The following is a 14,722-nucleotide window of genomic DNA, read 5'->3' as shown; positions in this document are numbered from 1 at the left end:
TCAAGCTCCTAAATCATGAGACGCTGAAGCTAAAAGCAGACCGCTGTAGTGTTTTATTTACAGTATTTTATTTCATGCAGAAACACAATTCCCATATCATGGGTAGTGCTGCAGTACATCACACATCACAGCTCAGTCACTACTACGCCCCGAGGATCGAGCCAGCTTTGCACAACCAGCGTCTTTTACCTTTGTACACAAACTGTACAACAAACTGCAGTGTGGTGAAAATGCTCCTCCTATGTGCACCAGCAGCTTTTACTATGAAAAGGATTACACGTTCCCATTGGCTCCTAGATTTAACACCACGTGCTGAGTACTGGCTGTTCCAAATATTTCAACTTTCGGCCTCACACTTCTGTTGTGATTTAATGGTCTTTCCTTTGAGCATTTCTGTAGCTCTGCTGGCTGACGATGAAATGACACGCAGCTCTTTGCAGAATGAGAAGTGAAACAACCTCTTTTGTGTGCAGTTCCCTCAATACAAGGTCCGACAATGAGCACCGTAATAACCCATTATCTCTAATCATAATCCAACATGCGCTGGACCTGTGTGTCTCACGGCGGCCTACTTCAAGGACTCCAGCCACACCACAAGGATCCTTATATCTAAGCAACACTGTGTGCGACCATGTCCTATTTCCTGCTATTACATATGATTCAACAACATGGAAAGAAGTCTTTATTTGACATCAAGGCCATAAAATAAAAAAAAGCATCAGATCTCTGTTGACTGATGAGATCATCTTACAGCATGTCCGCTCTGACACTAAAACATACCTGCTCTTCAGTCTTGAGGTCTCCAAACTCCTGCATGAAAGTGTTTTCAGAGGGGAAGCGTGCCGGCTCCAGGAAATGGAGCAGGCTGAAGAGCTCTTCAACAGTGTTCTGTAGAGGAGTGCCCGTCAGCAGGACCTTGTGTTCCTGAGTTGACGAGATGAGCGTTCACATTCAGCATCGGTTCGCGTCTCGGTCTTTTCTCTAACTACCAACATCATGAGACGATTCACTTTCACAGCTGAGGGTTTATTTACCAGGTTCATGAGCTTGAAGCCCTCTAGCAGCTTGCAGTTCTTGTTCTTGAGACGATGGGCCTCGTCGATGATGACACACCGCCACTCGATGGCGTTCAGTTCAGGGCAGCCTCCCAGGATCATCTCAAACGTGGTGATAACAGCCTGGAACCTGTAGGCACCTCGTATCGCACGGCCCTGAGAACAGAAAGGAGGGGAGATGGTAAGAGACTTCACAGGCAACGTGTTTATCTTGGGCAATAAATGATCTCTGTTTGATAAAGCGAAGCAAATCAAGATGAAACGACAAAACCTCTTTATTTATTTGGATGTCTATTCATCTTCAACAGACAACTATGTCAAGTTTGGTGCGACACTGATCACTAGGTCATCACAGGGCTAACACACAAAGATCCACAGTCTACACTCGAAAATACACAAACACACACCTACGGGCACTTCAAAATCAGCAGTTAACTTAACAAGCATGTCTTCGGCTTGAAGAAGACGCCAGTGAAAACACACTCTTCTTTGTTGTAACAGACTATAATATACATGTCAAGCAGAATCTGTACTATTCCATATAGTAAAATGCATAATTTTGCCAGAGCATCGGACTATAATGTATTACTGGAATTGTAAATGCATTATAAAATTAAACGCTATCAATACATGCATACATCAGCAGTGAGGATCTAAGTCTGCAAGTCTGCGATGCAGCAGTCTACAGTAGAACCAGCACCTGTTTGTGAGTCGTCATGCTGTTTGTTTGTTTATTTGTTTGTCTGTCTGGGGAGGCTTTGCATTACCCCGCCTCTCCATTTGTATCTATTGCCTTGACAACAGCCCTCCAGGGATACTCGGTTATCCAGTAACATCCCCCTCCCACAGCCAGCCAGCCAACACTGCTGCTGTAGAGGAGCCACTCTCTCTGATATGCCTGAGCAGCGCTGACAAGAGAGCGAGCTTCCCTTGGGGGCTGCTGTGACATCACAGGCTGCCTGGGAGACAGCCTGGTGGCGGCTTCGCTCTGTTCTGCTCTCGCCCGCCTTAATTCCTCCTACGGTTCGTCTGAATACTAAGAGGTCCTAACTGCCTGCTGTGACACATCACATGGCCTGCCAGCCGCAGAAAGCCTCTTCCCAAGGCTCACTAACTACCTCGCAGCCTACATATTGTCGGAATTTCAGCTTTCTGGATTCTCAACACATCTTTATCTCAATGCGAACAAGGTAGGCCTCATGAACAGATGTGTTTGTTTTCGGTCTTACAATGTTTTTTTTCCCATGCTTCTTTCTTTTCTTCCCTATCGTCCAACTCCCGACAGGTGGATTTGATTGTAACCTCGCGGTGAGTGATCCGGCTGCATAAGCTGCCGAATTTTCAACTGTATCTGGGCTTTGTGGTGCACATGGTAATCAAGCCCTGCCTGGCTTTTCAATATCCAACTCTTAATGTTGTAAACGGGCCTCCCGTTTTGAAACGTATCATTACATTACTCACAGGATTTCATGTTGCTGACACAGTGCCGCTGTTTTCTGAAAGGCCGTGTGATTATTTTAATCGAAGTGAATCACTGCTTACCACTCTAAAGGTAAGCCCGGCAGTGGTGCTTTCTGCTTCAAACGGGAATGATTGCGGGTGTCGGAATGAACCAAAAGGCCTCTGAAGCCTCATGAGCCTCTTTGTGTTGAATAAGTGAAACAAGCTGGACGTCAGCCCCGTCTATTAGCAACTAATGCTAGTCTGGCTCCTCAAGGCTATTCTCAAGCCAAAACAGCGACTGTGTAGACAGATATCTTGCACACAACCACACATAGACACATCACTTAGGGCCAATTGTTGCACTTACATCTGACAAATTAACGAGGTGAAAATCCACTGATGAACTAACTGTGCATTTCTCAAAAGTATATTTAAGGTTTTTTTTCCTCTTTCCTTCTATATTGCTCAATCCCATTTAAAGTTAAGAGTCACTAACACCAGACCCCAGCTGCACTGAACAGGTTTACTAATCCATGACATTACAAGCCTCGAGAGACAGACAGTCACACATTTAGAGAGAGACGTCCTTGGTAGAGCAGAACAAGCTCTGTTTGACGTCAGAGGAAGAAGGAAGGGTGGCAGTCAGGCATCTTATCAAGGCAGGTTTGAATTGATGGCCTACAGGCCATGCAGGATACAATTAAAAAAATATGAATACCTCAGCTGTACCAGTGGTGTTCACCCACTGAACCAGGAAAGGTCACAATTTATAGTCACCAATTAGCTTCAAATGCACATTTTGGGACTGTGAGACACAACCAAGGTATCCAGAGAAAACTCACGCACAACAAGGCCATGCTAGTCACACAGAAAGGCCTTCAAGTGCAAATCAGACTCAAACATTTGGACTTTCTCATTATGAGGTGAAAGTGCTAATCCACACCATGGGCTGGCCTTTATGTTTTTCGAGAACAAGAAAAAACTGTGTTGTATAATATAAGGCATGTGCTGTACTCTGCCAAAGCAATAAATAAGAGGTCCTGTGCTGATATATAAAACACATTAAAGCCACCACATTGAAATATTAGAATTGGAAGATCTCATATTGCATAAATTATCATAGTTATTTATAAAATTTAAATATAACAGCTTTTATGAGCTGATCATCTGCAGACTATGAATATAAAAAAAACCATGCGCAGCGCTTATTTACCTGTGCATCCCTGAAATACATCTCATACTGCTGGAGCATCTGCCTGCTGACCATGCTTCCATGGTAGACGATAACATTGAGGTGGGTCCAAGTGTGAAACTCGCGCTCCCAGTTGGCAATGGTGGAGAGCGGGGCGATGATGAGGAAGGGCGCCTTGATGCCGACACGGTGGATCTCCTCCAGGAACGTGATGGATTGGATCGTCTTTCCCAGGCCCATCTCATCTGCCAGGATGCAGTTCCGTCTGTCGCCATGCAAGCCGCGAGGGTTAGAAAGGAAAAGGTGTGGAGACAGGCGGGGTACAAAAAAAAAATAGAGTGAGAAGAAAACAAAGACAGTTGTGAAGCCACAGGGTTACATTTGTGTACAAATATGAAGATGGTGTTCTGGAGTGTAAATCTGGGGGGTAAGGATGTTTAACCGGGCTGCAGCACGACGCATTATGTTTCCATATCTCTGAGACAGGGTGGTGTGAATTTATCATGAGGAATCTTTTTTGTAATATTTCCTCGGCTTGTACACGAAGTGGAGTCGCAGTCGAATCAGGAGGCGAGCAAAACAAGTAAATGCAAAAATCCCATGATACTAAAGAAATACACGGCAAACAACGGAGGAAAAAACAACATCATACAACATAATGGCAAATGCAAGTGCTTTTGGCTGCGTGGTTTACTCCGGCACACCATTTCTTCAGCTGTCCAGTGGGTGGGGGTATTATGTCTTGATGCTAATTGCAATGTGCAGATATTCCCACTGGCCTCTTAAGCAGCTCTCTACTTTTGATGAATCTCTCTGCGTAGGCATACACAAACTCCTGCATGCTCGCACATAACAAAAGCAATTCCCAGGGTTAATGCGAGCGCACTGACACCATCCAAATGTACTGTGCACCGCTTCTTTTTGTGAATGTGGGCGAAGAAAAGCAATTGTTGTTGCAGCAGTGTGCACCTCGACAGGAAATTTGACTCTCCTCAAAGGGCCCGACCAAATAATGTGAAGACCGCCCAATCTCGGTGTGGTCCACACCACACACACACACACACACACACACACACACACACACACACACACACACACACACACACACACACACACACACACACACACACACACACACACACACACACGGGATACAGAACAGGATATGTCATTCATTATTCATTATCTGCAGTCGCAAATGCAGCCGGAGGATTCCTCTTGAAATACAAAATGTGCGCATAGGGGGAAAAAATAAATAAAAAAAATCAATCTAATGTACTGATGGATGTTTCTGCTATTTAGCCTTCAATTATCATCACAAGCAGGAAACCACAGAAGTCATCAACACCTCTTAGTATAAAGCAAAACAAAAGCACCACAAACTGCATCACAAAACAATTAGTTCATCAAATCATGCAAAACTGAATATTATCACTATGACAAATCAGTATAAGTGGTTGATATGGACTGTGGGTTATTCCTCAGTATGTACAGGCCTCATGCAGGAAGGTCATTTGGTGTAAAAACGTCTTGCTGTGGATCACTGTCTCCACTGTAGGCCTGTACAGGCATTTACCCGGTGTTCAAACTGACCTGTTGTACCAGTTGAAGAGGAGCCAGTTGACTCCTTCTAGCTGGTAATCCCTGAGGCTGTTGCCGTTCCTGTATTCCCTCGAGTGTTCCCTCTTCTTCCACAGATTGGCAGGAGGTCGCTCCTGAGGGACACAAATTAAAGAAAGAGAGTGAAAAGTGAATAAAAAAATCGAAAACTTTTCTAGCTTGTGTATTCAGCATTTGTTTCTTTCCACACCTCACATTTTCAATGCAGGCAGAGGAGTTTAGGTTTGAGGTAACATTTAGGATCGTATTGCTTCCAAAAATCAAGACTGACTTCAGCTTAAATGAATCGGAACAAAAATACACGATTTATTTGTGTATACTTCATTGTTTCTAATGCTTGTCAGATGTATAAAGTGAAAGACTGTCCAATGAAAATGGACAAAGGGCCTGTTGAACAGGGAGGCTGAAAGTGAAAATAAGAAGTTCCTTGACCACGGAAAAGAATACCCTTCAAATGACTTTGATTGAATGTGAATAAAAATCCAGTTAAATCTCTACAATCCAAAGTACTTTCAACACCGGTATTTATCTTGCCATGCCACGGAGCTGTACGAATAAAGAAGAATAAGGAGAGACGGAGGCAGCAGCGAGCTCACACTCTCATAACAGTAGCACCTAAATAATGCAGTGTCAACTACTGTCATTTACACTGAAAGGCCTTAAGTACTTATAGACGAAAAGACTGACCTGTTGAGAAAAACAAAAATAACAGCGATGCTAAAAGTAGATTTGCACAGGAGAGCAAACACAGCGAGGACAGATGGCACGGTGCAGAGAGTCTTAGTAGTATAATTTACAGAGTGTTTGAGGGCTGAATTAAACTTCTAACATGTTTAATGCCTCATGGAAAACAAAGAGTTGAACTTTGTTCTGTTTAAACTCAGTGGATTATTTGTTCACTTCCATTAAAAAAAAAGGGAGAAAAAAAGCCTTTAATAACAACATAATGTTTTAGTCTTTTCAAGAGAGAAACTGATCACTGATTGTGAAGTGACTGACGGCAGACGTTTGTCTTTTAAGTGTGTTTTATGTCTGGCTGATGCTGCCAATTAATTTCACCATACAGTAAATGTTTGAAGGTGCAGTGTAAAACAAACATTTGCTCAACAGAGAATCTACCACTGAGCACCCTTATTAGCACTTCAAACTACTGGCAACAAAAAGAAAACAAATATATATATATATGCACCACGGTGTCTGAGCACAATGGAGGGAAAAGAGAAACACGGTGTTAACTGAGGAATGCAGGTGGGGATCGGCTTACCACCCGGCGAGAGTCTGGCTTGGCTGCCTGCAGCTGCTCAAACTCTTCAATCTTGCTCTGATCTACGTCGTCTTTCAGCTCCCAGGTGCTGTCTTCGTACGGCAAAGAGCACCACTTCACCAGGTAGTACACCACTTCCTGCAGCAGGTAGAGGAGAATTAACGCTGGAAAAGACGAAGAGCGAGGCCAAGCTTTGCTTTTATAATGTTGAGAAAGGCTGCGAGGAAGCCCATTAGGATGGCCTTGGGGCATTTCTAAGATACAAAGGCATTGCGAGACTGGAGAATGTACTGAAAGGAATAAAACCACACGGAGAGGAGGGAAAAAAAAAAAAAAGATGGAGGGAGGGTTGGGTGAGAGGAGTGTGGTGGAAGCATGTTCAGGAAAGCCAACCAGACGCATACTTCGCATACATGTAATTAGGAAATGAAAGAGAATTCCCTTTACCTCGCCAGTGTCTTTGTCCTCACAATACGACACCTCCAGCACTCTGTCTACCTCGACATAGTCAGGGTTAAACGGGTCCTCCTCCATCTGAGAGACGCACAGAGGAAGACAAAAGGGAGAGAGAGAAAGGGAGAGAGAGACAGAGAGATAAGAAAAGGAGAGAATCAACCTAAGTGCCCACTCACCATCTGGAAACGGAGATAAACATCAGTACTGAGCCCATGAAGACATTTAAATACATGACGTGTCTGCCCACACAAACCAAACAAAAACTGCTTTATACATTCACATGTGGTTGTTGCATATCGGTGACACCGGGCCAAGTACACACTCAGTGATATAACCTAAAGCCGCTGCTCGTAGCATTTTGTCCACGCGGGGACCATACACAACAGGTCACAGGTGCACAGACTTACATCCGCGAAGAAGAGCGCCCTCTGTGCTTGTTTTATCTTAAAGCGTTTGATCTTCTGCTGAATCCTCTTGTCCTTCACCAGCTGCTGCTCTGTGGCCCACTCACAGTGTAGGTAGGAGCTGACAACACACACACACACACACACACACACACACACACACACACACACACGCGCACACACACACGCACACACGCACACACACACACACACACACACACACACACACACACACACACACACACACACACACACACACACACACACACACACAAAATCAGACACAGCAGAGAAATGTTGCCTCTGGACAACATCTGGGGCAAGTAGTGAGCCGTGCTGGTGTGATGGCAGGCTGCAGATGTGGTCACAGAGCCGTTAGCTGATCTCCTCAGTACATTTGTGACATTTTTGATCCGTTTCATCATCTAGGTAAGAAGTACTGACAGAGATCTGGCTGACGACTAATTGTCTGGTCTAAATACCCATTTTCAAAAACTCTCAACCTGATGATTTGCATTCAGAGCTGATTTTTTTTATTTTATTACCGTTCCTGATTTAACAAGAGATGATAACACAAGTAGCAATACTGAAAGCTGTCCTGAGGACATCTGTGATGTTTGTACAATTTTCACAAAGCCTTCAAGACATCTGCTTTCTCGTGTTTGTTTTTTTCATTATCTAATTTTAGATAAAAAAAAAAGTTTTTAGTTGTAATTTAGGAAGATCAGTGAGACATAAATTTCTCAAAAAGTGTCTGTGAGCAGATCAAACACTTTCTGTTATGACTGAACAATAAACTTACTAGTTTTTGTATTTTACAAAAAACTCCTCCACTTCCACCACCACTCCCGGAGAGACCTGCAGAGTAAAAGGTTAATGTGATCAGCAAAACGACTCTGATTTATAACACTGCAAAAAAAAAACAAAAAAAAAACACATCTTAAATAATATATTGCACAAACGATCTATCAGACAAATAGTTTCCATGGAGCAACTTCATTTCAAAGGCAATTCTCATCATAATTGTACAGCAATTTACTTTTAAATCAATGAAACCAGTGACACTCAATATTAATTACCTCGTTCTTAAGCACACGAGACGACATAATTTTGTCAACAACTGCAGCGTCCTCTTCACTGGGATTCTCCTGCGAACACAAAACCATTAAGGCTTAATTACACTGATCACCTATAATGTATTTTTCTTCCAATCTCATATTCTTGGATGTTTTTGCCAGTGGTGTGCGTGTGTGTGTGTGTGAGTGTGTGTGAGTGCGTGTTTTCACGGATGGATACAGACAACTATCTCCCCCCCCCCCAAAAAAGTGAGGAAATTTGTGTTTGGTATAATTCTTTGTTCTATGTATGTTTGTTTGCAATTTAAATGGTGATGCAGTTATAAGGAATATGCATTTGTAGGATGAGCATCAGACCTGAGGAAGTGAGTTGTGATCATGAACAATCTGGAAAGTCTTCTTCACTGATATATTGTTTGCTGTTGATTGATTATTCAGGTGTCTGAGAGGAATCTCTCAATACGGAGATATCAGTTCTGATGAGACCCGTTCCGAAGATGTAGGCTCCACACTAGTGTGAACGTGAAATTGTTCCATCTCGTGTTTATCATGTATTAACCAGTAATTAATATTTGTACCTATGAGTACTTGTATAACTCGTCCTTCTGTCAGAATCTTCAATGTGTAGTTGGTCGCTGTCTGAGCTCGCATGTTCTGTTTTGCTATCTGTTGGTTTAACCTGAAAACTAAATATTAAAAAAAAGTACACATAAATCACTGTCTGTGATCAAACTGTGTCCTCCAGTGCAGAGCGAGGTTTATCAGACTTCCTCCATATTGTGAGTGAAGAGGATGAATGACCTGCCAGCAGACCTGACCTCAACGTCTTTGATTATTTGAGGGATGAGCTCAGGAGCGTTGTTTGTGTCTGAGAGACCAAAATGAAGAAGAAGAGGAGGAGGAGTATTGTTTATGGCTCTTCTACCTTCAACTGAGCTTCCTGTTAAGTGAATAACTGTTAAATTGCCCATATGGTTGTTTTTTTTACATTTCAATAAATAAAGAGTCGCCAGCTACGAGAAGCTGTTTGGTGTCGGCAGAGGAGATTTGGTCATTTTTGTTTAGGAAACACAGCAAATGCATGCTCCTTACAAATAAGTTATTACTATTTGAAATTCAAAGCTGTAATTCTTTTTGCTGACAATCATTGACAAAAAAAAGGAAATAATCGGTGTGTCTAAACATGTTTGTAATTACGGTGCATTATCATTCGAGCTTGTTCTGCTCTATTTTTGGCAAAGAAATACAAAATATTTCCCAACAATCCTCCAGAGGGTAAAGCTGTCTTTTCCGAACGCCCAAATTATATAGATACCCAAGGAAGGATTGCAGACTGTAAATGCCGATTGCAAATTTGTGAGCGTGGATTTTTACAAAAGAAAGTGAAAGAGGGAGACTTAGAAAATGGCAGCCAGTGTGCAATATTTGTACAGTACTTCCAGAACAATGTTTTGGAGCGGGTCCGTCTTCACAGTACGCCTCTCCAATTTCCTCGGCTGTTGCATCCAAACAGTTGAAAACAGGCAGTGAAGATGCGTCTTCAGTCTTGGTACGGGCGTACTGCAGGGGTCCTGGGTAGCTCGTCACAATGTGTTGGTGAGAAGAACAGGCTGTTCTGCACTTCACAAAGCTTGTAGTCCCGTTACTCTTGGGCAGAATGTGTTGGTGGTTTTTCGCCGTGCGAGTGAGGTCTCCTTAACAATATTTATGTGGACCATTTGCCACACACAACCCCCCTTCCCCCCCCCCTTGTAAGTCAACAAACATCGCAAAGATTTATCAGCGATGAAATTTATACGGCCCCACTCTGCGCTCCGGAGCTGTATTTTTCCGTTAATTCTGTCGATGTCCTCCTTTTTTTTTCTCTTTTTTATTTTCAAACTAGCTTCTGAGCTGCGAGGGACTTCAAGGCAGAGTTACTTACTACAAACAGTTGAAGAGCAGGTTCCTTGGATGCCGCAGTGTTGCTTTTCTTGGCTTTGACTATCACCTTGACTTCCTCATCCGACAGCCGGGCCTCTAGCTCTTCAGCATATTTCTTCCTCTTCACCTGGCGATTGGACCGCCGCTTCTAGAAAAGACAGATTGAAATAGAAGCACATTTATGAAATCGATCCGGACTGAGCAGACGCTGCGCGAGCCGTTTATCCGCCTATGGATCGTCTTGAATTCATTCCTACTGGCTCCTCATTATGCAGATGAGTATTCCTCGCCGCTGTGCCGAACCAGTGCTTCTTGCTGCGTGTTAGTATAAAGCAACAGTGTCATTCCTGGATGCGTGTGCATTACTGAAGTGACCTCAGCATGGCCGTAATCCCCAGAGAGAAGCAAGAAGAAACACAGTGTTCTTTTCATCAGAACTCATGATTTACTATCAAGGATCTGCGTGTCTGGCCGCTCTCGGCGAACATAAATTCTTCTCTTTAAGTAAATGAAGCAACAATGTTTAGACATTTTGCTAGCAGTTATCAATCAGTCCGCTCGCCCGTGTTAATCCCTGAGTGTTTCGATGAAACACATGTAAAATTATCACAAGTTATTGATCATGTCTATTTTTTTATTAACATGCTTCCTGCCAGCTGATGGAAATCATGAATGATGAACATTCAAAATTCATATTCTCTTACATTTATAATGATAATACTGGCTCCTCAATGCTGCAGGTCATGACTTAACATTACCCAGACAGACCTCTTTAAATTTCACTAAACCCTGTAGGAAATACACACAACAACAACAACAACAACAACAACAACCATGTAATTTTTTCTAAGAGAAAAAAAAAAGAGGGAGAAAGAGCACTTTGAAACCTAGTCTCTTTCTTTTCCTTCCTGTCAAGCCTTTATAATTATCATATGCGTGGGCTGCTGTATCCTGCATCAATACATGAGCCTCTCCTAATGATAATATGTAGTTAATTAGGAATAAATGCCACTGAGCCAAAGTTAATTAGGTGTGCAGTATAATATCCCTGTGGAGATGTACCCTCACATCCACCAACCCCCGAGCTGACCAGGAGCCGGGGAAGTCAGACCTGCCACATGCCACGAGAACACGGCCGAACCCCCGAGGAGGCCGCACTTCTGTTCTGGCTGTCGGCTACGCTGCTTCCACTTCTGCCACAGGATCACCCTAAATGAGTCATCAGCAGACTCTTTTTAATTAAGGCCGGGGGCGCCATTTATCCAGCCTAATTATACCATAGGATGGAGTCCGAATAGGACTGAAAAGAGAGGGGGGAGCGAGGGAGGAGACAAAGTGGCTTGTCATCCCCTCTCGTTCCGTCATGCTACTCTGAGCAGATCAGGTAATTTGTCAGTCTGCAGAAGGAGAGCTTAACACAGAGCTGTCTTTTAACTCCTACTGAAGAAAAATAAATAAATCTACAGAGGTGGCCCCTCTTTTTATTGTCAAAACGAGTCAGGAGAAAACAGTCCTAACGGTGTTGTGGTTTGGCTGTCGATCATCAGCAGGCAGCAGTAGTTTACTCTGGAGTGAACAAGTGAGCTTAAAACAGGTAAACGTCACAGCCGAATAACCTGAAGTGGAAAGTAACCAAGAAAAAAAAATACTTTTCGCTTCACTGTGAGTAAACAGTATTTATTTATTTTACCTTTACTTTATACGTTTTATCCTAAATACTCTTTTTTTCTTCTATTGATTCTGAATAAAAGGTTGTGATTTAGGTTTAATTTGATTTGAAATGGAATAACACGTTTTTATGTATGAATTTGTCCAACTTTATGCCTGATTTTCATCGACGTGAGTCTTGGCACTAACCAGATTCGACAAAGGTTCTCATGGTCTTTCACTATAATCCTGATCAGTCTAAATTATATGCCAACTAGAAAGTCAAGAAATAACCTGGCAGGATGGCAAATAAAGGCTTTGAAAGGCTTTAATTATTTGAATGGAGACAGGAAGTCTTGGCATTCAACTATCATTAATATAACATCCATCAGTCATTAAGATCACTTCAAAATTCTCCAATTTTGCAGAATCAGTATGGGAAACTGTTACTGATCCCTTCACTGTAACTCTGCTTCATCCAGAAGACAGAAGAGAAGTAAGAGAAAGTACTGGAGTGAAGTACAGACGCCTGAGTAATCATATCAGTTTTAAATGCTTTACTTACCTCCTGTGACAACACCTCACAAAAGAATAGTGTGTTTGTGGCCTAACTGATACATGATGCATGTTAAAAGCATAAAACCAGACAAAAGCACTCTTACCTATTTGAACTCTTTTGTGTACTTTTGTGTCTTTTGCCAGAATAACCCTTAATAAGTTCAACAGTGAAGAAATACTCCATCAAACGATCACTGCTTTGCTGAGCAATGTAATAAATGAACATTTTCTGCATTACATTAGAAGCTTTCACATTTATATTCTGTATATTTCACTTACAACTGTCAAATAACCTGACTTATGGCGACATTTTTAATATTGGCTAACAGGCCATTTGTTTTCGACTGCTGTTATTTGCCTCATAGTTTGGTAATCTATGACTACACGTCCATTAATGTGAGGCAGCTTCAATCATTTCATAAGGATGTAATGGATACTCATAGCACGTCCTGTCTTCTTAACATAAATAATCCCAACTTCATCAGTCTTTAATTTTCAATTATATATTCATGTGGAGAAAGAATTGTGGCTGTGATTACTCCAGATTTGGAGAAAAATACAAAACAACAACGAAGGGATATTTCAATTTCACTGGCTGCTTTGGCAAATGCATTTATTTTCAGATTAATAATTATGAATAAAGTGGAACACAATATAATGTGCAATTAGGAGTTCAAATTCCAGTGCTGATGGTGCGATTGTTAATACTTTGACCTGGATAATAGCTCGCTGCTGTCAGATTTCGCGACCATCAACACGGATGAGAACGTGAGAAAGCCGACCTCTGCACGAGCCACAGAGACGCGTCTTCTAAACTCAAACTGAAGAAGTGAAGAGTTAGCAGCGGGGGCGTGAACTCGAGGACGCCACAGAACGAATGCACTTTTAGAAGAACGGTTACAGACTAAGGCCATTAAAATACATATTTCACTGTGACGCCACATTAACACGCACAAATGTTCCCACCTGAAATCCAAGTGTTGCCTCGCAGGTTGGGTTTCACATTTCAATTTGATGAAGTTCCGTGTCATACAGGATTCTGAAGCATTGCAGCTCCAGATACAATAATAATCGTCTGTATGTGTTCATTTCGGGGTGACGAGTGTGAATAAATAGTGTGACTTACAGAGTCGTCGTCCTTGGAGCTGTGTCGAGGAGGAGGATCATCATCCGACTCCTCCTCCGACGACTCCGGCTTTCGCTTCTTCTTCTTTCCAATCTTGATGACAATTTTCCTGAGGGAGAAAAAATAAAAACCATGAACACAATGAATAGAAAAACCTCCTTCCAGGACATAATATTCAGTGCCGTTTGGTTTACAAAGCCTGAGCAGAAAACATCAAATCAAAAGTCTTGATAGATTGGTAAAAAGGAGAATCTCATGTTTCCTTCTGGTGTCGGAAAGCCTCTGCACTGAACAGAAATGTGCTCTTTAAACAGTGTGAGCACATCAACGTCTCTTTATTTCTTTTCCCAGTGCTGCACGTCGAGATCAGGTGAGACACAGAAGGCAAAGAAACACATTTTGGAAACTGCTTTTAATAGTGTGTTCACACATGGTGGATATACAGTAGTTTGATTAAAACAAACTCGTGGGATTGCTTTGTTGGTGCATTTCATTTATAGACGCGTGAACGCCGCCTTCATAACTCTGCTGCAAACCAAGCAAACCTTGAGGGCTTGCTCGCTGCACAAAGAAGCAAATGTCTACACAGTTCAAACGCCGAAGATGTTCTTTAACGATATTTAAAGAAAACAAAACATGACATATAGATTCAGATCTGCTTTATTCTTTATTGCTGTATGGATATTAGGAATTAATTCTGCTGGCTATCTCACACAGTTCCTATATGAGTGCAGGTTTTCAGCTGGTCAAATATCCATCCACTCATACAGTCATCCATTCTTCTGAACCGCTTTTTCCAACTGAGGGTTGCAGGACGCTCGAGCTTATCCCAAAGCACACTTTAGAAAGGTTGCCAGTCCATCACAAGACAAACACAGAATCACAGACGTTTTAGAGTCACCGATTAAGCTCAAAAACGACACCACTGTGTAGCCAAAACATGCTTTAACTGTGGAAG

At 42.4% G+C, this 14,722-nt stretch overlaps 1 protein-coding gene across 4 annotated transcripts in view; it reads right to left on the bottom strand.

Annotated features, from left to right (window-relative positions):
- The window catches only part of chd9 (chromodomain helicase DNA binding protein 9), a 78,502-nt gene that overhangs the window by 21,080 nt on the left and 42,700 nt on the right, over positions 1 to 14,722 (bottom strand). For all 4 annotated transcript variants that reach the window (XM_080493440.1, XM_080493442.1, XM_080493441.1 and 1 more), the window contains 11 exons: positions 13,765 to 13,873; positions 10,435 to 10,581; positions 8,514 to 8,582; positions 8,237 to 8,292; positions 7,438 to 7,555; positions 7,022 to 7,108; positions 6,575 to 6,712; positions 5,284 to 5,405; positions 3,712 to 3,955; positions 1,035 to 1,211; positions 781 to 924 (listed from right to left, as the gene is read on the bottom strand). In XM_080493440.1, coding sequence (XP_080349566.1) covers positions 781 to 924; positions 1,035 to 1,211; positions 3,712 to 3,955; positions 5,284 to 5,405; positions 6,575 to 6,712; positions 7,022 to 7,108; positions 7,438 to 7,555; positions 8,237 to 8,292; positions 8,514 to 8,582; positions 10,435 to 10,581; positions 13,765 to 13,873 — 1,411 coding nt within the window. The remainder of the gene's footprint in view (positions 1 to 780; positions 925 to 1,034; positions 1,212 to 3,711; positions 3,956 to 5,283; positions 5,406 to 6,574; positions 6,713 to 7,021; positions 7,109 to 7,437; positions 7,556 to 8,236; positions 8,293 to 8,513; positions 8,583 to 10,434; positions 10,582 to 13,764; positions 13,874 to 14,722) is intronic.

Source organism: Lipophrys pholis (assembly GCF_963383615.2).
Source record: "Lipophrys pholis genome assembly, chromosome: 2".
NCBI classification, from domain to species: Eukaryota; Metazoa; Chordata; class Actinopteri; order Blenniiformes; family Blenniidae; genus Lipophrys; species Lipophrys pholis.
The sequence above is the reverse complement of the archived record's forward strand: the minus strand, read 5'-3'. Positions and strand labels throughout refer to the sequence as shown.